The 23,507-nt window shown below is 41.8% G+C and overlaps 1 protein-coding gene across 9 annotated transcripts in view; it reads right to left on the bottom strand.

Moving 5' to 3' along the window:
* SMYD3 (SET and MYND domain containing 3) overlaps positions 1-23,507 on the bottom strand; it is a gene marked incomplete at its 5' end in the record, with an annotated part of 352,491 nt that overhangs the window by 178,190 nt on the left and 150,794 nt on the right. For 7 of the 9 annotated variants that reach the window (XR_013836949.1, XR_013836950.1, XR_013836951.1 and 4 more), the window contains one exon: positions 65-103. The exons of the other annotated variants lie outside the window; for them this stretch is intronic. Coding sequence is in view for 3 of the 7 variants with exons in the window: in XM_079969531.1 (XP_079825657.1) it covers positions 65-103 (39 nt within the window). The remainder of the gene's footprint in view (positions 1-64; positions 104-23,507) is intronic. 9 annotated transcript variants of the gene reach the window in all.

Below are 23,507 nucleotides of genomic sequence, written 5' to 3'. Positions count from 1 at the left end.
AGTACCACTGAAATCAATCCATCTTAATTTCTATTGACTTCAATCAAATGTAAGCACACTTAACTTTTTCCCACTGCGAACTCCTAAGGAAAAAATGAAGAACCTAGAGATGAAAAGAAAACGAAATCACATGTAAAATATATGCTCAGAGACTTTCTTTCACCTAACCATAAAAAATAGACTTCTTTCATTCTGCAATTACCGCTTGCCAAAAGCAAGGGTATGCCCATAATAATTAGAAAATTATTTCAAGTAAGGCTACATATTAAAATAGCAAGTGGCATTATATTTTCTCTAAGGGCCTCAAAAATGAAATGAAGTCAATGGTGGAAGAAATAATACTAATAGTAGTAGTAGTAGTTTGGCTAGCCTCTCCAACGGAATGTGGAGAACCATGTTGTTGAGTCAATACAGTATGTCGAGAAAATCAGATATATTTGAGGGTCTTGCTATTCTGTCAACGTTCTGTGCGTAACCCACCAGATGCTGCTACCATGCAAGCCTCATTAAAATTAATGGGAGTCACTCAGGAGCAGCGCTCAGTGGATTTCTCCCTCCAACACTTCGTTATTGCTATTGCTATGATGCATATCACTGCTTTATGGCATTCTCTGTGAATTTAACGTTTTTAAAATAGAATCTCTATAAAAATTATCTAATATTTTCAACCCACGGCAAAGGAAGAACAAGGGCATCGTGAGGGAGAAAAAGGTGAGAGAGAAATAAAACTGCAGGTAATTAACAGTGATTCATGGCTTTACTCAGTCACAGGCTGTGTCAAAAATGGGAGGGAGATAAAGGCTGAAAACTACACAACCACTCCCAGAGGGGGGGGGCAGTGGATTAGTTATTCGGTCCAGCATCCTATTAATACTTCAGAGGTGTAGCATCTTAAGCTGAAATCAGGAGGGACTGAACAGTTTAGCACATCAGAAGTTATAAGATAAAAGAAACAGTGTGGGGGCTATTTCACTTGTGCAAATGGTTTCCAAATGATCCTTCTCAGCCACCCCCAATACACATGCGCTTAGTGTGTACTGGTGCTCCACAAATATACTATGCATAGGATAGCACTGTTCATCTTGAACTGTTGTCAGCAAAACCAAAGCTTTTTTTAAAATAACATTTCTAGGGTTCTCCTTTAATACATGTAACTTTGAACGAGGCTTGCCTTCTTTCAGTTAGCCATAGGAAAATGCCCAGAAGTTCTCATGAAATTACTGTATACTGCAGAAAGACTGAGACAGGAAAACAAGTCTTGTTCTCCTTGAGAATAGTCAGTTTCTGCCTTTTATGTACAAGTGAGTTTTCCCTAATTATGTAGGTACTTCAAAAAACTATACCATAGAACTATTGGGGGATATTCTCAGTTAACTTGCAAAGTTTACTGGAAACTTTGACATAGTAAACTTACCACAACTGAGCCCCCAAAGGAGGAAACAGCTACTCACCTGTAAAGAATAGAACACCCATTAGATACATTAAAGGTAAAGGTAAAGGGACCCCTGACCATTAGGTCCAGTTGTGGCTAACTCTGGGGTTGCAGCACTCATCTCGCTTTATTGGCCGAGGGAGCCGGCGTACAGCTTCCGGGTCATGTGGCCAGCATGACTAAGCCGCTTCTGGTGAACCAGAGCAGCGCATGGAAACGCCGTTTACCTTCCTGCTGGAGCGATACCTATTTATCTACTTGCACTTTGACGTGCTTTTGAACTGCTAGGTTGGCAGGAATTAGATACATTACCCCCAAAAAATGGAGTAAAAAATAATGCTTTCTAAGGGGATGAATGGGGGGAGGGAACAGCTTGAAATTAGTGACTATATTTCAGCATAGTGTTATGTTGATTTTTCCATTGAAATCAATGGAGTTAACTAACAGATATCTATCATTGTTTTTAAGCACCCTGTAATATACTCAGAGTCGCAAAGTGATTTCATGCTCTTTATTCAGCTCATAGTGGTGAGGAGGAATGAATCCCAGTCCCCTCAAAGTATCTGCTTTATATACATTATTTACACAATGGGCTGCACATGACTGGCTAATTCTGGAATTCTACTGTAAGCCAATCAGGTTGTGGATTCACTTATATCTGGAGCATGATTGGGTGGTTCCTGCCAACCAATCATACTGCTGCATTGTTCTAGGACCAATCAGACTGCTGCATTCTGAATTCTTTTGTTCTAGGACCAATCAGACTGCTGCAGTTTGGATCCTATTCAACTCAGTACATAACACACCCCAAACCTGGTGCTAGATTGTGGCCATTATATCAATAGCACAGTCCTATGCATGGGTACTAGGGGTGTGCATCAGCTTTACCTACTTCCCAAATTATGATAAAAGTAAGGGTAATGTGGGTTAGGTTTTTACATGTCCAAGTTGAACTGAACTGTTAACAAGGTGTCTCAAGTGAGATCAAGGACTCCTAGCCACTCTGTGGTCTCAGGTTGTAAAGCAACCATTGCATAATGATAATAATAATGTGAAACACTGCAAACTTGAGCAGAGAGTGGGTGGTGAACACAGAGGAATCTTCCTTTTTAATGGACAGGTTTAGGTTTTAATCACAGGGAATACCCAGGGCACTCCCAGTTACAATGATCTGGGAAAAATATGTTGATGTAAAGAAAGTGTTTGTTTTTCAAATGCAATTCTGCTGCTTCTCCACACAACCACTTCCCCAACGCTGCTGGCATCCATCTGTCTTGGGAGACAATGGAGGAGTGTGCCTTTGGGGGTGAAGTCAAACCATTGGAGAGTCACAGCACCTGCTGTGGCTGTAGAGACCAATACGGGAGATACATGTTTTGTTGCAGCTGGGGCAGATGAAGGCATCTGGTTGTGCAAGTCTTCTGCACCCATGGTAGCAACAAAAGAGCTTTATTTAGGCTGCTGAAATTAAGAAAGCTTGGAAAAGTGGGGGACAAGGACGTTGGTGTGGCAGGACTCTGAGCTCAGGTCTTACTAAAAGCAGATTCCTATGCTTAGCATGTGCTCAGACACCTTCTTGTGCCCCACAAAACACTATTTTTGCACCTCATAAGGCAATGGATCTTGGGGTTCTATACTAAAAACCAAAGCAGGTCCCCTGAAGTCTGCTCATCACTGCTGTAAGTAACAAGGTACTTGACTTGGACATTCTCACCCATTATGTCAGCGCCTTTCTCCCACAGAGGCACATAAAGTAAACTGAACACATGACTTATGGGGAGCCATGGCAAAAATGGCTGGGTATTTCAGAGTTAAAGGCCCAGCAGGAAATCAGAATCTCTTATCTGGAGTAATTTAAAGAGACCCTTGGTTTCCTGCCTGTCTGGATCTCGTATGCTCTTTTATGGGAGGACAAGCTTTTAAAAAGAAGAGTCTCATTTCTTCTGAAGGATTAACATAGGGATCTTTTTAGGAGGCTGGAAAGCGAAGCCTTAGAGATATGAAAAATGTTTTTATAGACTATGCTTTGCTATATCCACTCTCCAGCTAACTGAAAGTCTAACCAGAGACTCAACTCTTCTTCTCTCTTTAGAAAATTTTGCAAACAAACCTAAGTCCCCCAAGAGGGTTTCCTTTTCATAGTTTGAAATTTTTGCTGGATTTTCTACAGCTCTCTAGACTCCAGCCCTGCCTCAGGCAAATTCATTCTCCCTTGTGTGATGAATGGCATAAAGGATGTTTGCTTCCTCATTCACAAAAGTACCCTCTGCAATTGAAGTCTCATTGATTTGCCACACACACACCTTTTACAAAATGCACCATTTTATGGGTGAAACAGATGCACATATATCTGTAGAACATTTAAAAATAAATTCAAATATGTTATTAAGTTTGAAAGGTAAACACTTTTAAGGAATAGTTTTCAACTGGTTTCTTAAAAAGCTGCTTTTAAAATACAGACTAACTACGGAAAGAAGTTTAGCCATGCTTGCAAGGCTCATGGCATATTAATGAAAGCTGCATTTACCCTTCTTTGGTTTTGATGGGCCTCATCGCACTCATAAATGTTCCAGGCTTCATGCAAACCTATTAAGCCTCTGTTGCTCAGCAAGCAAAGGGACTCAAATTGGATCATGACTAAGGTTGGCAAGGGGCAATCCTTGTGTAGACATGGCCAACATTACACCCATCTACCCATACCTTCTTGGTGGTTCACATTCACATAGATAGATCTGAAATAATCAAAGTTCCAGTAATGTCTTGAACATTATAAATTGCTTTAATGTGGGGGCTAGCTATAGAGAAACAACGGCACTGAAATCTTTATATGATATCATACTGAATTAAAAACTAGACTGCAAATATAGTTTAAATACAGATTTAAAAAAGCATACTGGGCAATTACAACAAACAAAACATTTTTATAAAAAAAGTCCAGTTGCTATATTCCAAAAATTGAAAACAATCACGGATAAGGAGCAGCCAATTTGCAGAGTATGTAGGGTATTTTTAAGAAATGGTGTGAAGCAATATTGTTTGTATCTCTTGTTTTGATAAACTAATATTAGAACAACACACAGAGCAAATCCAACAATATCATATTGAATTTCAATGTTTTACCAGCACTCAAGAGAAAACACTGAATGAAAACATTGCTATAGAGAAGATTAAATCAATAAAACCTTCTTTTAAAAATGGAAAACTACTTAGTCTTGGTGGTATACAATTGATTATTACAGAACATTTTCACTCAGCTCAGCTTTTTTTTTAACAAGTGCCCATCAGTTTGACAGGTAGTGTTTATGAGGTTAATTCAACCTGCCCCGCCCAAGTCAAGCTGCACTGGGGAAAGTAGGGTACCTCTTCAAAGCAAAGTTACTTCAACAGACCAGCTTGGCATATTGCATATAGAGGTGACACCTGGTTGAGCTTGCCTGGAATGACTCTTGCTTTCCCTGGTCCAGAACACACTTTGCCTTCCAGCACCACTAGCAGTAGCAAACCTGCCTCTCGAACTGCAGAGAAGAGTTGAATAAAGCGAGGAAGAAGAGCAGAGGGCAAACTATACTCATTTCCAGGGACTGAGTGAAAACTATTGATAAAAAGATGCCTCTCTTGAGCTTGGCAAACAAGGAAATACATTCAAGTCTTAAATTAATAATAAAAGTCATTTCACTGTATGATTTTTTTTTTTAATGGGAAGAACTTCAATGGAAGCAGGGGCAGAGTTCAATTTCAAGGTATCCCAGTGGAATAATTTTTAATCGGTTTCACCCAACAAGCACTGAACTAGAAACTGAGAGCCCAGGATCTCTCTTTCCTTAATATGTCCATGGGAGGGGTACTTCATGCAAATTTACAAATCTTATATTTTGCAATTTGTCTGGTCCAAAGCCATGAATCTAAAGATCTGTACACTGAATAATTTTATAAATCTCAGGAGAAGCAGTGCTAACTGCAGAGGTATGTGCTCAACATATCTAACATTGTCTTCTATAAATCAGTAACAGGTAGGTAGCCGTGTTGGTCTGCCGTAGTCGAAACAAAATAAAAAATAAAAAAGATCCTTCCAGACCAACCAAGTTTGTTATTGGTAAAGAAGTATGCATGCACATGAAAGCTCATACCAATAACAAACTTAGTTGGTCTCTAAGGTGCTACTGGAAGGAATTTTTTAATAAATCAGTAAAACACTGGAAATGCCAGTGTAATTAAAAACAGCATTATGTTAAACATGCATAGAAACAATATCCCTTCCACCATGATTAACAGTACAGGTATTCACTATGATTGCTATATGCAACCTCCTGGTACAAAGGCACTATGTCTCTGTATAATCAGTTGCTGGGGAGTAACAACAGGAGAGGGCTACTGCTCAAGTTTAAGCTCTGCTAGTGAGCTTCTAATATGTCCAGCTGGACACTGTAGGAAATGGTGCTTGAACAGCAGGATGAGTCAGATGAGCCCTTAGGAGCACAGGAAGATTCCCTCTACCCAGTCAGACCATTGGTCCATCTAGTTCAGTATTGTTCACACAGTGACTGGCAGTGGCTCTCCAGGGTTTGAGGCAGGCTGTCTCCCAGCCCTACCTGAAGACACCAGGGATTGAACCTGGAACCTTCCAAGTAAAAAGCAGATGCTCTACCACCCTCTCCACTTGTGCTGTTTTTAGAAGGCTGGGCAGGCCCCATATAATCAGGAAAGTCAGGGTAGTAAATAATGGGATTTCAGCAAGTGGCCCTTGTCTCCCTGGTTAGAGCAGTGCTGTAGGAGAGAGGCAGAAGGCAGTTTTGCTGAAGGCTGATATTCTGCTGGTACAGTGGAAAGATCTTGTGATCTCCATCAGTGAAAAGTTGCCCAGACTGGGGGGAAGGCAGTAGATGCGGAAGACTTTATATCAGTCAATGGCACTGGTATTATCCCCTAGTTGTTTTGGAATGGGAGAATCTGTGCACCTCCAGAAATTATTGGACTATAACTCCCACCATCCTTGACAATTGGTTGTGAAAGTTGAAGCTGATGGGAATTGTAGTCCAACTGCATCCCGAAGGCCCTAGTACCACATGACTTCCCAGGCCAGGAGGACTGTGCGACTGCATCAGCAGGAATGGCCCAGGTGAGTTCAGAAAGTCAGCGTCTTATTTGCTGGACTCCAATTTGAGTTCCACAGAACCAGACAACCCAATGCAAGTTCGAAGATTTAATCTCCAAATGCATTTTCCTATTTAGTATGCTGGATACTTATAAGAGTCTTGAAGCAGAGGGCTGTTTCCCAGATCCACTCATGCAACAACCCAGCCCTCTGTGATTAATCTGCCACTCATCCAGAAACTGTTATTTTAACTAATAAAGAGATCCAGTCTTGAAGAGATTATCATTTCCGATGCCCAGCTATAGCTAAAAGAACTCCATGTATACATTTGCAAGATGAATAAACATGCTGGCGCTGGCTATCACACAGCTAGAACAACTAATAATGGTTGGCGATATGGATGCGGCGATTGATTGCATGGGTAAGGGTAGATGAGCTTGATTTATTTTTCTCAGCAGTTGCATTGCTAATCCAGGGGCTTGCTTCATGTAATCCCTCCTCCTTTTGTTATTTCCAATAGAATTAATTAATTATTTCAGCTTCCTGTTTATGCAGCAGCAATTCCGAAAAGACAAGAGTCCAGAGATGACGGTTCTTGCTCGCATACATTCTCGAGAGAACCACAGGAACAGTGAAGGTGTGACATACCTTACCATTCTGTTTGCTAGGAAGCCGACCCTCAAAATCAATTGCACAGTGCGCAGTGTAAGAACACCCCAGAGAGAAACTGAAAAATAGATGCAATGGGACTGAGGTGTATACAGACATATAGAACTCGATAAGTGAATCCACTGTACAATTGCACACATGTTTTGTTCAAACTGAGCAAGGGCAAAACCAGTATTCTTGCAGCAGAACTGGATATGCATAACACTGATTGGTTGACACCCACTTGTCCCACTCCAAGCACTTTTTCAACATTATAAAACTGTATTCTGCTTTAAGGAAAGGGGACATAGATAAATCAGTAAATGTGCATTCAGTGCTTTCAAAGGAAGACCAGAACCCAGCCCACTCAAGCATGGGTGGCCTTCTCCAGCACTGCACTCCCAGTTATGATTGCCCCCCACTGCAGCGGGGGCTAATATAAAGGCAATTCTATTTGGAAAGGGATAGAGCTGATTCCTAGAGAGGAGAGAGAGACCACAGAAACTGCTAGAGAACAATCCAGCAAATTGCTGAGCAAATTATATAAATGATAATCTGGCCAGGATGGCAACAGGGTGGATCATCTACAACTGATGAAAGTGAGCAGTTATGCCATTTAGTGGTGGTGTGTGTGTGTGTGTGTGTGTCTGTGTGTCAGATTTTCTGGACTGGGGAAACATAAGCTGAATTTCAGGGAAATGAGATGGTGATGTTTTGCTATTGGGGCTGCGTAGAAGCCCTATTAAAAAATGAATAAAGCATGGCTGTTCCACAGTAAGTGCCCAGTGTGGAAGCAGCCCAAGTCCAAACCAATTTATTATCCTTTCACAGCCAGTCTGTTCCTAAGCAAGAGTTCCTTTTTTTACTCCTTTTTTATTAGCATTCTCAGCTGTATTCTTACCTAAGTATAAACATACACAATGTATCAACCAATCTCCATTCAGTTTTGGTAAATTTTTATATTATGGAAGTAACAGGATATTTTCCCAGCTTGATTATTCCCAGTTATGCAAATATGAGTTCACCACACAAGAATTTTAGCATGTTTCCGAAAGAAAGAAGAAATTGCACCAACGTATATTCCCTTGTAAATTATGCTGTCAAAGCTCTGAAACTGTAGGTCTTGCAATTAAAAACATATTTCCCCTTTCTGAGCTATAATCCAAGATGATATCTTGTCAGACAGACAGCTGGCAATCGTATTGCTTGTCTGTGTTTTACAGTTATTTCCACTTCCCAGATACTTGGAACCACTCCCAAACCTGTCATATAGAAAGTGTGGATATGTGCTTGGCATTTTGCATCCTTTCACAGCCGTTGTAACATACCGCTTGTTATCTTCCTCCTGTCCTACCGTTGAGGACTTAGTGGATCATTATTTGTCTAGCTCCTCCCCTTTGACTTTACCACCCTGGGTGACCCTGCTGGGACTACAAAACTCCTGACAGCTTCGCTCACAAGGGTCACAGGAACGTGCAAGCCCACTCACCACGACAGGGTGATGATCCAGGGAGTGAGCTTTCAGACAGCACTCACCTTGTAACTGTGCATTGCCACAGCGCAATCAGAAGCAAGTCTTAAGTTCACATGTGCCACCTACCAACCAGCCACCACACTGATTATTAACATGATATATCCCATTATCAAGAATCCCAAGCTTAATACACATAGGATGTGGCAGCAGTGTCTTAAAATATACTAAGAAAGCTACATACCTTTCACGGCAGGATGGCTCTTTAAAAATCCCAAACCGCGTCAGACTTTATACATTCTACAGGCAACTCCCCATTTGTATGTGATCAGCACCTGTGCGGCTGCCAACATGTGCACTGTTTTTAGAACTGCAATGGGGCGGAGGTGGAACGGGGCAGGCTAATGCGTGTCCCACCGATGCACACAGTGCCTCAGAATGCAACCCCCATGTAAATGGGGAGTTGCCTATACTAAAAATGTTAAAATTCACTTAGGAAGAATTCACACCCTAGGACAGTACTATAAGATCCCATCATATACCTCACATTTCAGTTCTGCTGGGGATGCTTGGCTGGTAGTTTCAACCTTAAGTGAAATCCCAGGGATCAAACATTCAGCAGAAGGTCTTCTTGGCAATTGTTGTTGTTTAGTCGTTTAGTCGTGTCTGACTCTTCGTGACCCCATGGACCAGAGCACGCCAGACACTTCTGTCTTTCTTCTTGGCAAGAGCACCTCATAATCCCTCTAGAAGTTAAGAGTGGCATTAACACTGTGAACCGGGGTGGGGAACCTTTGGTCCACCAGATGTCGCTGAACTACAATACCCATCAGGCCTAGCAAGCACACTGATTGTACCGCTTTTAGGCACCTGCCATGTTTGGACAGGTCTTTCCAGGTTGCAATATTGGTGAGTGTGGTGGACCAATCAATGGACTATTGATATTATATGGTGCATTATTAGTGTGTTTTATGTATTCGTTCGGTGTAATCTTACCCGAGGTCTTCTGATGACAGGTGTGAAATAGGTTTTTTAATAAATAACCAATGTCATTAAAGACAGGTAGACAACTGCAGGCATAGGTGTCCACAGATAATCCAACCTCTACATATTCAGCCATAGTGAGATCACTCGACATTCTTTTCATGCTAAAGTTGGCAGCTAATTGAATTCAGTTAGTATGTCTAGGGAAAGTTATTTTTAGTGTAAAACTCATGGCACACACAGGATCCTTAAAACAATGTCCCTGCGTATTGCAATGAGCTTTTTTTTGGAGGGGGGGCGGTTAATAAATCAAAACTAAGGCTTTCAAGGTAGCACTTTAGATAGTTAGGTTCAGTTGCTGTTAAACTAACTGCCCATGTCTTATCTTCATTTACTAGCCACCTGTCTAAAACGAAACCACCTTAAGAACTGTAGCTTAATATATAGAATGAAATAAAAACATCAGTGGTATTGAACAGTGTCTAATATAAGTGTCCAGTGTGATTTATTTCTCTCCTCAGTGCCTAAGGGAGGGCAGTAGAGGTCAGGTAGTCTTTGATAATGGTGTGGAGAAGGCTGAGAATTACTTTCACAGTGCAAGAAAGTCAGCCTTGGTGTCTTTTGTGCCAGGAAGAAAACCTCACTGCTTTTGCCGACATAGCAAGTCAAGGAAGATTATTTGAAAAAGTATATTGAGAAGACTTTGTGAAACTGACATTAGTTTGGTAATTCCTACCCATAGACAAGGATTATGCATGTGTATCGGATCTTAGGAGCACAAAACACTTCCCATAACAAGTTGTTTATTGATTTCCCCAAAGCTCATTATGGCCAAATGTTGTTAATACACGTTTTGCATGCATGCATATATGTTCTTATCAGGAATGGAAAATACAAGCATGCTTTGTAAGGCAAAGGCAAAATGGATGTTTGGACTACAGGAGCAGCCGGCCTAAGGGTGGATGTCAATGTAACGCTAAGTGGAATAAGAACAACATGGTATGCTCACACAATGGGACTTTCTCCCGCCCCCTGGCCTACCTGTCAGAAAGTGTATGCGAAGTCCAAAGTCCAGTGGTCAATCCACACAAGCATAGTCCAAAGCCAGGATACATAGTCCAGGGTCAATCCAAGTAGCCAAGTCTGAAGTCCAACAGAGTCAAACCCAAAGCACAGTCCCATGGAGGTTCAAGGGCAACCAAGTCAAGATCCACCAACATGGGCAGTTGAGCAGACATAGCACCGCAGCTCTGCTTCCCTTTTGTACTTTGCATGCTGATTGCAGCATCTGGGCTTGATGAGACAGGTGACTCTCACCTGTCCTGAGCCTAATCCACTTGAGGAATCACACCCCTCCTCCCAGAGCTAGCGAGCCCCACCTGGCCGTTAGGGAGCTGGGCTGTGGGCCTATGAGGTAGGCAACAACCAAAGTCCATGGGCTAGGCAAATGTTCACATCCAAAGCAGTCTTTTGGCAAGCTTTTCCTTTATTTAAAATGTTCATATGTCACATTTGGTGGTTAAAACCCTTCCAGGGTGGCTCACTATAACATGTTAACAGACCATTCTGCCTGGAGCTTATGGTAGCCCAAGGCATCTGGCAGGCCTGGGGTTGGGGAAGACTACACCAAAGTAATCACTAAGAGAACCAGCCATAATACTCAAAAACAAACAAACCCAACATTAAAAATTGAGCTCTATAGAATACTAACTTCCAATAAATAAATACAGATCAATTCAATTCAATTCAGAATCACAGTAAAACCTATTTAAGCTCCAGAACAAACACGTCTGTGGGTTCTCCTAAAGGCCTGAAGTGATGGGGCCTAATATCTCCCAGTTGGCAACATGTTCCACAAACATTCAGCAGGGCTGCCAGAAAGCTGCAACCAAGCAAAATAAATGTACCCAATTCCTAATGAGGCACGAAGGCCACTGAGTGATATTGAGCAAATTGCTAGCTCTGTTTCCCTCCTCTCTACCCGAAATGCAACTCCAACTTCCAGTTGCCTCAGGAAGCAGAAGTGGAGGGAAGCACACTCCGTGCCCAGGGACCAAGGGTCTCTGGGAGGATACACACCATGCCTTCCAAGATGAATGCCACAGCAGGAGCGTGGCACCAGCCATCAACCAGAGAAGTAGCAGTTGCAGCCTGGAGCTTGTTCCCACTCCTTTCCAGAAAGAATGCTTTGCCACAAGTAACAGTGTGCATACTCTGTCACTGTTGAGATGAATGAGGGCTGATGGGTCGATTGCAGCATCTCTCTTGAAGCAAGGGAAGGTCAGCCTGGAGCCCTGGACCCAACTGGATACAGATCCCTACTTACGACATACCTCTTCACCCTGGCAACATCAAACTAATTTTCCTCCTCTACTTCTTCCCGCCATTCCTCCTTCACTTGTGTGTTTTGTCTTTTTTAGATAAGCCTGAAGGCAGGGTGTGACCCATATATTAATAAGCATGGTGCTGTAGTGTCCAGTTCAAGGGCTGCTCTCCAGCAGAGATACAACAGAGCAGGACTCCATCCTGTTACATGGTGTGTAGCAAGCGCATGACAAAGAACAGCAGAAAGCAGTGAATCTTTGTTGCCTGCCCATTTGTGTTAGGAAAATATTTATTGTGGAGAAGTAAGGCTCTCAGTACTGATGTGACTGTTTGGGAAATATACACCATATTATATTCAGTCAGAGAAAGAGATTTTTCCAGGCAATTTTGGTTGTGCAAATGTGAACAGATGAATAGGCTGTCTGTAGTGCTTTGTTTGCCACATGCAGGAAAAAGCCAAAACAAGGCTTTTGAGTTTTCTAGCTTTTCACAGCAAAGACAGACATAATCATAGTTATAGACAGCAATAAAATGGCACACAATGGGGGAAAGGAGCAAGTTCTGTAGTCCTAGATAATTTGACATATTCAAGTGTGGCCTGACTGGGGGTGGGGGGGCGAATGACCTTGAAGATAATTAAGCTGAATTGTAAGGCTGGGGCTCAGTCAAGTATGACAATACATTCACATCTTCATAACAATGCTAAGCAGCCATGAAACAGAGTGGAGTAATGATGCTTTCTTGCAGTCAATTTACATTTTAACCACATTTGGGTTTTATACTTTGTAGCTGCCCCATTTCCAAACCAGTGGTTTCTGCTTGAAAATGTTTGGTGCAGAAAAGTTGAATTTCTATGAATTTCCCAAGAAATGTTGAGCCAGGATTCCTGTCAAGCTGCCTAGCAAAAATCATGTCAAAACCTCTGTAGGAAGAAAGTACCCAATGTTTTCCCCCTGGTTTCTGAGGATAAGAAGCACATACTAAAAATATATATTTTAAAAATCAAGAGAATACTGACAGCATTGATCAAAACTTCCCCATACTGAGTGGAATTAGCTCAATCTCATTTTGCAGTTTGATAGCTGGTAAACCTACTAAATAGTGCCTGTAGTGATGAATTGCACAGCCTGAAGGAACAACTGGATCTCTGTGGCAGAAGAACCTTCACTGTTTGAAGAAAGTAGGCAGAAGCTTCCATTTGACACTAACATACGACCAGTCATAAAGCAGCTCATAACTTTACAAAAGCACCACTGAAGAGTTAAGAGGATGAGCTGGACGTTATTCTTTATTGATGCCCTAACCTACACTTTACCTCCGATTGCAAATGCAGTTCAACTTCTTTAAAAGCTCACAGACAGACTCAGATTCATGTATAAAACCTGTCATAAATGGTTGAAACTCATCATCACTTCCAAACTCAGTTTAACTTCTAATGTTAGTTATTAATTGTTGATTCAGCTTGCTCGACATGCGAGTGGGAAAAGGATCAGCTCAGTGCTTACCTCCGTTTTAAAGTTGCAACATGCTAGAAGTACGTGCATACACATTTTGTGCGATATGTGCCGCTTGTATTTCGGTATTAAACTTGATCACAAAAGCGTTTTTGAAGCAGCTCCAAAAATATAATACAAATGTCATTTGGATAGCAACTTTCTTTGCTGAAATGTTGCTATTTAGCAAACTACAGTATTTCGGATTTATTTTTTGTAATTACCCACTCATAAATCAACTTAATAAAACAGTCCAAGCATAAAGAAAATGTATCAAATATAGTATCCATCATACTATAAATCACACTAAGATGGGGAAGTTAATAGGCCGCCTCCAGGCTTTCTTTTACAACTATAAAGCCAGCATAAATATGAAGCATAAAGCTTTTTGGTTTGGCAGTATGCTTTATAGCAAACCACCCTTAGGATAAGTTGCCTATATGTTCTATAAATTCTTTTTCAGTAACAGAACCTTAGATTGATACTGAAGTGGTTTCAAAGCTGCAATCTCTCTTTGACAATTTGAAATTGAGATTTTCTTTAAGGATCCAGTAGACCTAGAGTGACAAATTCTCCTACTGATTTTCAAATTAGCTTTCATTTTGTACGTACTACACTACTTCATGGATACATAAAATCCAAGGTCAAGATGGTATATCATCTATTCCAATCACCCACATATGATAGTAAGTGACAATACAGTCACACCTCGGGTTACAGGCGCTTCAGGTTGCGCGTTTTTGGGATACGGATGCGCCAATACCCGGAAGTACCAGAACAGGCTACTTCTGGGTTTCGGAGCTTTGCACATGTGCAGAAGCACCGAATCGCAACCCGCACAGGCGCAGACGCTGCGCTGCGGGTTGCGGACACTACAAGTTGCAAACGTGCCTCCCACACAGCTCACGTTCACAATCCGAGCGTCCACTGTACACCCAGAATAGCTGGGGCAACGCAGCCAGATGAACGGAGGCATGAATGAATGAACAAATGAATAAATAAATAAGGTTGTCAGTGCAATAAAAGACATGGCTTTAAAAGTTTTTTACAAGTGCAGCTAACAAATCCTTATTGCAATAATATGTTAGGAGAAATGTACTACCCAAAATCTCCCATTCTGTGAAACAATCATTGACAAAGGAGACTTTTCACACAGTAAATCTGACACATGAAATCTGCAAGAGATAGAGGAGTCACTGCCAGGAACTTCACAGTCTGCAGCTGAAACCTAGACTGGTGCCGATCTTGGGAGTGGGTGTGACAGGGCCTTATATCCCTCCCCCAGGTGAAGAATGGAACACACAACATAAATTTATGTGATTGGCAGTTGTCTGGAATGGCCAGTTCTCTTATAAATACTACAGCTCCAGATTTTTTACTTTTGCCAAGACAACATTGTAGAATATTCCACTTGCTGCACTGCAATAAACTCCAGCAATAAACCTCAAAGGACACACACACACACACACACACACACACAGGTCCTGGCAGACAGCAGCTGGGAGTATAATGTCTTCAACACTTGACTGCTGTAAGAGAAAAAAAGATTCCAGGGAAAGTTGGAGGGTAACACTGTTGTTCTCCCCCTAGAAGAGAGTTTTAAGATGCCTGCTGAAGGTGAGTTTCTTGAGTCAATGTAACAGCCTGCAACTCCTGCTGTCGTAACGCAATGCATGCATACACTGAATATTTTCTCTAGAGGTTACTGTCCACCTGAGCTGACTACATATTTGCATTAACAAGCAATCTTGCTCTTGCTCTATATATTGCTCAGAATCAGCTGTATTACAATTCTGCCAGACAAAAACGTTACATTTTAATTTGAAAGGTTTTCAGATTCCACAGAGCTAACATCAAACCGGAAACCTACAGATACTGGTCTAGTTAAAGAGGCAACTTTTGTACCTCCGTGTTTCAAAATCCACATGGATTATGAGACCTTTTGTGGACCTTTTGTGGATTATAGACCTTTTGTGGACCGCTGTGCTTCTTCGACGCCCCACAAGTTAGGCTAATGATGTGGCGTTCAAAAAACAAATACAGTACTTCCTTGGTAAAGAAGATTAGCTGCAAATTAGGATCACATTAAGCCTTTTAGTACACAATTCAGTAAAACAATCTGACCAAAATAAAGATTTACTGTGTACAGATTAGTCTTTAACACACACAAAGGGGGGGGGGACTAAATTAGTTTGGTTCACTAATTGCTGGGGGGGGGGAGAGAAACAAAGCTATCTAAACAATGGCCTGGCTCAAACAACACAGTGAGCTAAACTATGCTTTACTGGGACTGTGTGGGCTCCCTAAAAGTACCTCACAGCCAGTTCACTCCCAGTCCTTTTTGCTTCTGCACCGAACAAAGTCAAGAGCAAACCTTAGCTACAGCTCAGGGTTACTGAAGACAGAGCTTAAGTCCCCGTCTGGATGACACACTAAGCCAAACTTAGCTCAGCTTGACAGTAAAAAGGACTGGGGAGGAGAAAAGGTTCTGCAAGCCACTCTCCATGAGCCTGCACATTCACATGGTCCCAGGAAGCCATAGTTCAACTTCCTGTGTTAGGTCAACCAGGCCAATGTGTAAGGCAACAATAATATTTTATCTATATATGGCTTATCCACCAACAGGCACAATGGGAAACAGACTATTAGTGCTCCCAAACACCACATAATGCAGCCGACCTGCTGAAGCTGTTTCCAAAACCTAGATATCTCTTTGCCTATCACATTCATTCTTTTCCGCATTTCATAATTTCCACCATGATGATGACGCTTTGCAATTTTGAGCATTACACAAATTACTTTTATTCCATTCCGAGTTCAAACAGAGTTACAAAACCAGAGGCAAGCGCAGCTACTTTCAGTTCACTGTCATAATGCAATTGCTAATATCACTCCACTGCCAGGTGTATATGGGGAAGAGGAAAGTGAATCAGTTGCCTCTATATCTCATATTACACTGCAACATTGTCTAAAACTCAGGCATAGGGATGCCTCAGTATTCCACAGCTTGAAGATTTTAAATGCTATGATGTGCCTCTTGCACAACAATGCATAAATGAAAACAAGTGGAAAATGTCAAAGAAGGGGGGAAATGGGGAAAGAGATTAACATGTAAAATTTGGTATGGATTTAAAAAATGTATATGGAACTTGAAAACCAAGTTAGCTTCTCTTATGGGGTTTGACCCATCCTTAGGCAGAGCTAAGTGGGACTCTGATGGCCACAAGTTTACCACAGGTTGCTGCTGCTGTTATTTAACAAATTTATAGACCACTTCATAGCATGAAGTAATTCAAGTGGTGTACAAGTTAAAAACAGAATAAACCACAAATGCACCTGTTCTCAAACAGTACAGTGGTACCTCGGGTTACATACGCTTCAGGTTACAGACTCCGCTAACCCAGAAATAGTGCTTCAGGTTAAGAACTTTGCTTCAGGATAAGAACAGAAATCATGCTCCGGCGGCGCGGCGGCAGCAGGAGGCCCCATTAGCTAAAGTGGTGCTTCAGGTTAAGAACAGTTTCAGGTTAAGAACGGACCTCAGGAACGAATTAAGTACTTAACCTGAGGTACCACTGTATGTGCAACGCTAGTAAAGGGTGTACCATCATTGTTCAAATGGCGAAAGCATAAGATTGGGCTATTTAGTCACCTAGAAATTTTGCATGGGAGTTTGTTGTTGTACTACATCTGAATTTTTCACAGTTTTTTTCTAGTATAAAACACTGTAGAGTAGCCGTAGAGGGGAAGTGTTCTAGCCTATTCAAGTTAAGAAATTGAAGCAAACTAAATTCCTGACATCAGTCTGTAAAATCCTTTATTGTATCCAGCATCACCCCAATACCCGCTGCCCGGGTATGAAGATGTTTTTACCTTGATTTCTTACCCAACAATTATCTTACATGGTAGCAATCAACAGTCAGCTCACTACTGGGGATGTAAATGCAGCCCAAAGTGAATTGCACACTTTCGCAGAACTGGCATGAATTGCATCCGAAACATAAGAAACCATAAAGGGGGTTTGACAGGGTCTAACAGCAGCTGAATACTACTACAGCAAGCGAACACTTCCTCCTATAGTCTGTACATCATGAGGGTTCTATTTGCTTCCTGGTGATAAAGTAGTGACTTAAGCTGTGAAAATTACTATCATCCATCTCACCCCATGCATTCCCATGCTTGGGAAGAAGAAATGAATGCGATAGTACGTGTTTTGCAAACAAAAAGCTTCTGCTAGCTTGAAAGGAAAATGCTTTTTATGTGCTGTGCCAAGAGTTATCAGACAGCAGGCAAAGGAACTGCAGGCACCCACGCGGCCGAATGGAACTGCCGTTGTGTTATGGTGCTTCAAAGAAACGGCATCTTTTTATGTGTTGGACCCAATTCAGTCCTGCTGTGATCTGGCACAGTTTCTCGGAAGTCAATGAAGTTGCAACAACCCCCTCACTTCATCTAAAACCTCGGGTTTTTTTAAATTTTAATTTCTGAGCTTCATGGGCAGGAAGTATTTCCTCTTAATAGCATGTTTACACATAAAATGAAGAGCTAAGGATTTTCTGCAGAAGGATTACAAGTGCTCAGAATGCAGCAGGGAGTGCATCGTCCTACAGAGGATGTTGCCTTGACTTCAATTAAGGTGTGTTAAAGGGTAGAAATTATAAATTCATTATAAAAAAGAAATGTTTTTTTCTGGTTATATAAAGAAATTGAGACTCTGGAACATACATTCAGGCCCTCAAATATTGATTTGCAAGGATTTCCGGGGTAGAGTGGGGAATAAACACAAAAACTATCAGCCAACTGGAAGGGAAACGTTGACTACATACTAGACTCAAAAGAAAAAACAGACGGGCATTTAGAAACACTCATTGAGACCTCATAACTATTGCTATGATTAGAATAAAAATGGAACTGCCATTTTTTCCCCTGGTGGAAGCACATATACCCATTTAGTAAGTTGAACCCCATTAAGAAAACATAACTGAAGGTTATGCATGAGGCTTTTGTAGCCTGCCAAGTTGTAATTCATAATACAGTATGCATACAGTTCTTGTGCCTGTTATTCAATAATACACTGGTTGCTATCCACAACCAAATTTAAAGGATTCCTTTAGAGTAGGGATCTCAACAGATAATTTCAAAGGAGAACCAAGATCACAGAATAATAGAATCACAGAGTTGTAGAGTTGGAAGGGACCCTGAGGGTCATCTAGTCCAAACCCCTGCAATTCTGGAATCTCAACTAGATCATACATGGCAGATGGTCATCCAACCTCTGCTTAAAAACCTCCAAGGAAGGAGAGTCCACCACCACTTGTGGGAGTCTGTTACACTCCTGAACAGCTCTTACTATCAGAAAGTTCTTCCTCATATTTAGGGGCAGCCAATGAGGTACCATTCATATGTTACTAGACTACAACCCCCATCATTCCTAATCATTGGCATTGCTGGTTGGGGCTGAAGGAGTCCAGTAGCATCTAGACAGCACTACACTGGCTATTCCCACTGTATATAAAGGCCAAACTAGGCATAACCAGAGAGTCTTGTTTGATGATATTCACACGTGTCTCCCCATTCACTCTTAAGGTGGTAGTGATAGCAGTCAGATTTTAATTTCAAAAGTGGCACTGGGTGAGGGGAGCAAACCTCCCCCCTACCTTACCTCACTGGAGGGGCTGGAAGAAAAGTGCCGGGCCAAAGCAGCCTATGCGCCACTCTTCTACATATTCCTCTTCAGCTCTTGCCTTTCCTTTTGAAGGCAGTTCTCCATCCTTCCTTTATACGTGATTTGGGCAGGCATGTGAGCAACAAACATGGCTGCCTCGTCACATCTAGTATGACTCCAAGGCATTTTTCAGTGTTGAGATTCAATGAGAGACTGTAAGCACTTGTTGCTATTTAGGTAGGGGGAAGGCAGGTCGTAGAGGACATTTTATAAAGTAATATCTGAAAATAACAGGGTAGCAGTATTACAAGGTCAAGCAAATTATACTCCCTGGAGATTCTAGAAGTCGAAATGTGCCTTCTTGTTCAGTACTTTTTACTGAAAACCATCAGAGGAAAATCAGGACAGAAAAATTGCATAGAAATTGCCACAAGTCACATGACATAGCCGGCAGGAAGTTTTACGCTAACATTTTGAAACATTAAAGGACTAAACATCCCCATACAGGTTGAAAAGAGAATTTGGGAAAGCAGCAAATTACCAAATTATATGGAAGATTTTAGATTTTTTTATGTGAACATTAGTTTTGAAAGCAACAGAATAAGGGGGGAGAATCTGTAGGAAATTACATAGCATGCATTGACTTCATAAATAATTACATTCACGGATGCCCAGTTTATTATTCTTTGTCAATTTTACTGCACAACATCTTATACTCAGGAAAGCAACTAAATTACTGTTGGGAGTCAGTAAAAATGAAGGCCCAATGGATCACAGCATATGAGTTAGAATAAATAGTCCAAAAAGTTACTTTAACATCAGACAAAAGAAGGATAATTAAAAGAAATTAGGGAAACAGTAAACTGTACAACCAAGGCCACAATCAGATACTCAGTTAAAATACAGGCTATAGGTTCAACCGCCTACTACCGTATTTTTCGCCCTATAGGACGCACCGTCCCATAAGGCGCACCTAGTTTTTTGGGGGGGAAATAAAGGGGGGGAAATTATTTTTTCCCCAGGCGCGGGGCTGGGGTGGGGGAGGCCCGAGCTTCCCCCGACCCCAGTCCCCAAACAGGCAGCTCTCTGCAAGCCATGGGAGCCCAGCGCTGGCTCCCGCTGCTTGCGGAGAGGTCCGCGAAGCCTGGACGCGCTGAGCTCAGCGCGCGCAGGCTTCAGCATGCAGGCAACTCTCTGCAAGCAGCGGGAGCACTCCTGCTGCTTGCGGAGAGGTCCGCGAAGCCTGGAGAGCGAGAGGGGTCGGTGCGCACTGACCCCTCTCGCTCTCCAGGCTTCAGCAAAAACCTGCATTCGCCCCACAGGATGCACACACATTTCCCCTTCATTTTTGGAGGGGAAAAAGTGTGTCCTATAGGGCGAAAAATACGGTATATTTAAGGCACACAAATATATTATTTATTTACAGATTATTACAGATTATACAAAACAAGTATGTATATAAATATAATTATCAACAAACACAACTCAAAATATGTGTGTGTGCGTGTGTGTGTGTGTGTATTTGAAATCTGGCAGGAATCTGAAGAGTGGGCAGAGGAACAGGATGGTGATCCAGGGGAAGGGCCCAGTGATTTGTTGAGTTGTGGGCCACCCATGAATTAGGGAGAAAAGAAAGAGTCTAGGCAGGCAGTGGCTGGAAAAGATGAGGCAAGGGAAGAATTGCAGGGAATCACAGAGGTTGAAGAGGCAGTCCCATAGAGAGCTCCGTCTCCAAGGACAAGGAAGGGCTTAAAGCAGGCTTCCTCAACCTCGACCCTCCAGATGTTTTTGGCCTACAACTCCCATGATCCCTAGCTAGCAGGACCAGTGGTCAGGGATGATGGGAATTGTAGTCTCAAAACATCTGGAGAGCCAAGGTTGAGGAAGCTTGGCTTAAAACAACGGGAGTAGCTGGTGCTGCCATTCAGGAAAAGTCACTGGTTGCTTGTGCATACTGCGTCCGTGTTAGGATCGTCCTACTCACATGTAGGACCTTCGCAAAGACACATGCCCAACTGGTATGTTCCCTCCCTCCTGGTTGGTCGTTCGGGAGCTTCAAAAGCTTTCTCCAGCCCGAACATCACAGTGACTGATATCAAAAGGCATTAGCATGCTTAGGAACCGTAGAGTGTTCACAGTTTGTGTAACAAACTCAGTAGCACAGCATTTTGGCTAAACTACTTTTATTTACATATAATACACTCGGAGCATTCTGACTCAGCTCCTTCCTCTTTCTCTTCAGACGGCAAAGAGAAAAAACAAAGGACAATAGTCCCACATCATGGAACACAGTAATAAAAACATCCTGTCTCCGTCACCTCCCACTATGTGGGATGAAAACATACACCGTCATGTGATAGAAAACAATCCTATGACTGCAAGCATGGAGCAGGAATCCTAACAGTCAAAAGAGGGGGTTTAAATGTGATTATGGAGGCTGTTACTCCAACTGTCCAGGTCTGAAGAAGGAGATGCCTAGCCAGCTATTTAGCAAGAATGGTGCATGCAACTATTGCACTTTAGGAGCTGATGTAGTCAAGTGCTTTACCAATAAAGAACTAAACTTCTAATCATGGGTCCTCATTGGGGACTTGTGTTCAGGACACACATTCATTTAAAGCCAAATAGTAAATTTCAGATGTTACAAATATAAAGAAAAGAAAGTCTCCCATATTTACCAGCAGTGCTTTTTTCTGGGGGGATGCAGGGGTACGTATACCCCAAAACATTTTGTGAATCTAATGGGAGAAGAAACTAATTTTTTTTTTTTAAAAAAAAAAGTTTATTCTCTAGCACGGTGAATTGTTAGTTCCATTGCTACACCCAGTGGCGGCCTCATTTCCTGTCATGGTGTTTCCTGAGTCTCAGATGGAATGAGAGTACCTCTAAACATTTTTTTTTTAAAAAAAGGCACTGTTTATCAGCATCTTGTTTTCAGAAAATTGACAATGACCAGCTATTATTTGGGAAATGGTTGTAGCTACCATAATTAGTTGTTATTGACTGATTAGTTCACATAATATGTATAGAAGGCATTGTTGCTATAACCTTAGTAAACAACTCTGAAAAACAGTACAAAATAACTTGGACTCTGACAATCAATCAATCAACCAACACTGTACTCACTCAGGGATTTTACAGTATGGTGAGCTTGCAAATTATCAGTTACTTATGGCAAGAATAAATTGCCCCAATCACCAGAGCTTACAAAAACTTTTACAGCTTATGTTTTCCCAGGGCTGAATCCTAGTCATTTCAGCAGCGAGCAAAATTTCAGTATCTGAAGGAGAATGAACTAGTATTTTCACTTTTGTGCTTGAAGCTCATTGCTTTGTTTTACAAAGGTTGCCCCCAGCTGCCTTTATATTGTGTTTTGCACCTGATTAAGTTTCCATAATTGATTGAATCAGCTTGTTTGTATACACTGTAGGCCTATCTCCCTTTCCATTTACCACCTTCTACATGCACTGAAGCTAAATCATTTGGAAAGTCAGTTGTCATAGCCCTATTTGATCATTTCTAAACAATGTGTCTGGAAGGACAGCAGGTTCACACATGCTGGTCCCAGTGTCTATTCCCCTGGTTCAAGACTTCTTTGAACTGCAGTGTGGAGCCCTAAGAGTGTGGTTGCTCCAGCAGGATTGCAGATAGGTAGCATGGAATTCCATGTGTAGAAATGAACATGCACAACTGTGCCACTTTGCACTAGAGCAGCAAAAGATGAGGAGCATCTCTGCAGATCCATTTATTGAAGCACGAATGGAAAAAGTTTCAATACATAAAGAACTCTTTTCAGGCAGGTAACAACTACCTGTCTTGTTCATGCCCCCAAATTTAAATCCTCTTATTTTAGGAAGTACGTTTTAGAAAAGTGCATTTCTAAATATTTTTTCAGATAGTGCCATTTGCACAGGGTAGGGGGGTCAACGCATTATGCTTGATGCCCCCCAAATGAGTAGCCATTGCTACCTCTGCCCCCTCCCACCTAGAGAGCACCTGGGTCACATATATGGGGAGGGGGGTTCTGGTCCCCCTGCCCCCAACTGCCTGGACACAGAAAATACCTTCCCCTGTTTTCTACTTTCTATCTTATTTCCAAATGCTTTGTATCCGCATATTTGTATTATATGATAAATGACAAAATAAAGCCAGTAATATAATAGTCCTCCCCCCCAAAAAAGATTATCTCTATCAGTATTTTAAGCATGCGTTACACTAAGAATGCATGCCTTACCAAATTTGGTTTTGCCTGCCTAGAGATGCAATAATTATGCATGTTTAGGGCACTGACATTTTAAAAAGACCACCATTCTTGATCCTTGAACCCCTACATGACTATATTTTAAACGCAGGCTAGACAATTTGCTATTTTACTGCTGCAAACATTTCTATCACAT

This window comes from Podarcis cretensis (assembly GCF_951804945.1).
Source record: "Podarcis cretensis genome assembly, chromosome: 3".
Taxonomy (NCBI): Eukaryota; Metazoa; Chordata; class Lepidosauria; order Squamata; family Lacertidae; genus Podarcis; species Podarcis cretensis.
The sequence above is the reverse complement of the archived record's forward strand: the minus strand, read 5'-3'. Positions and strand labels throughout refer to the sequence as shown.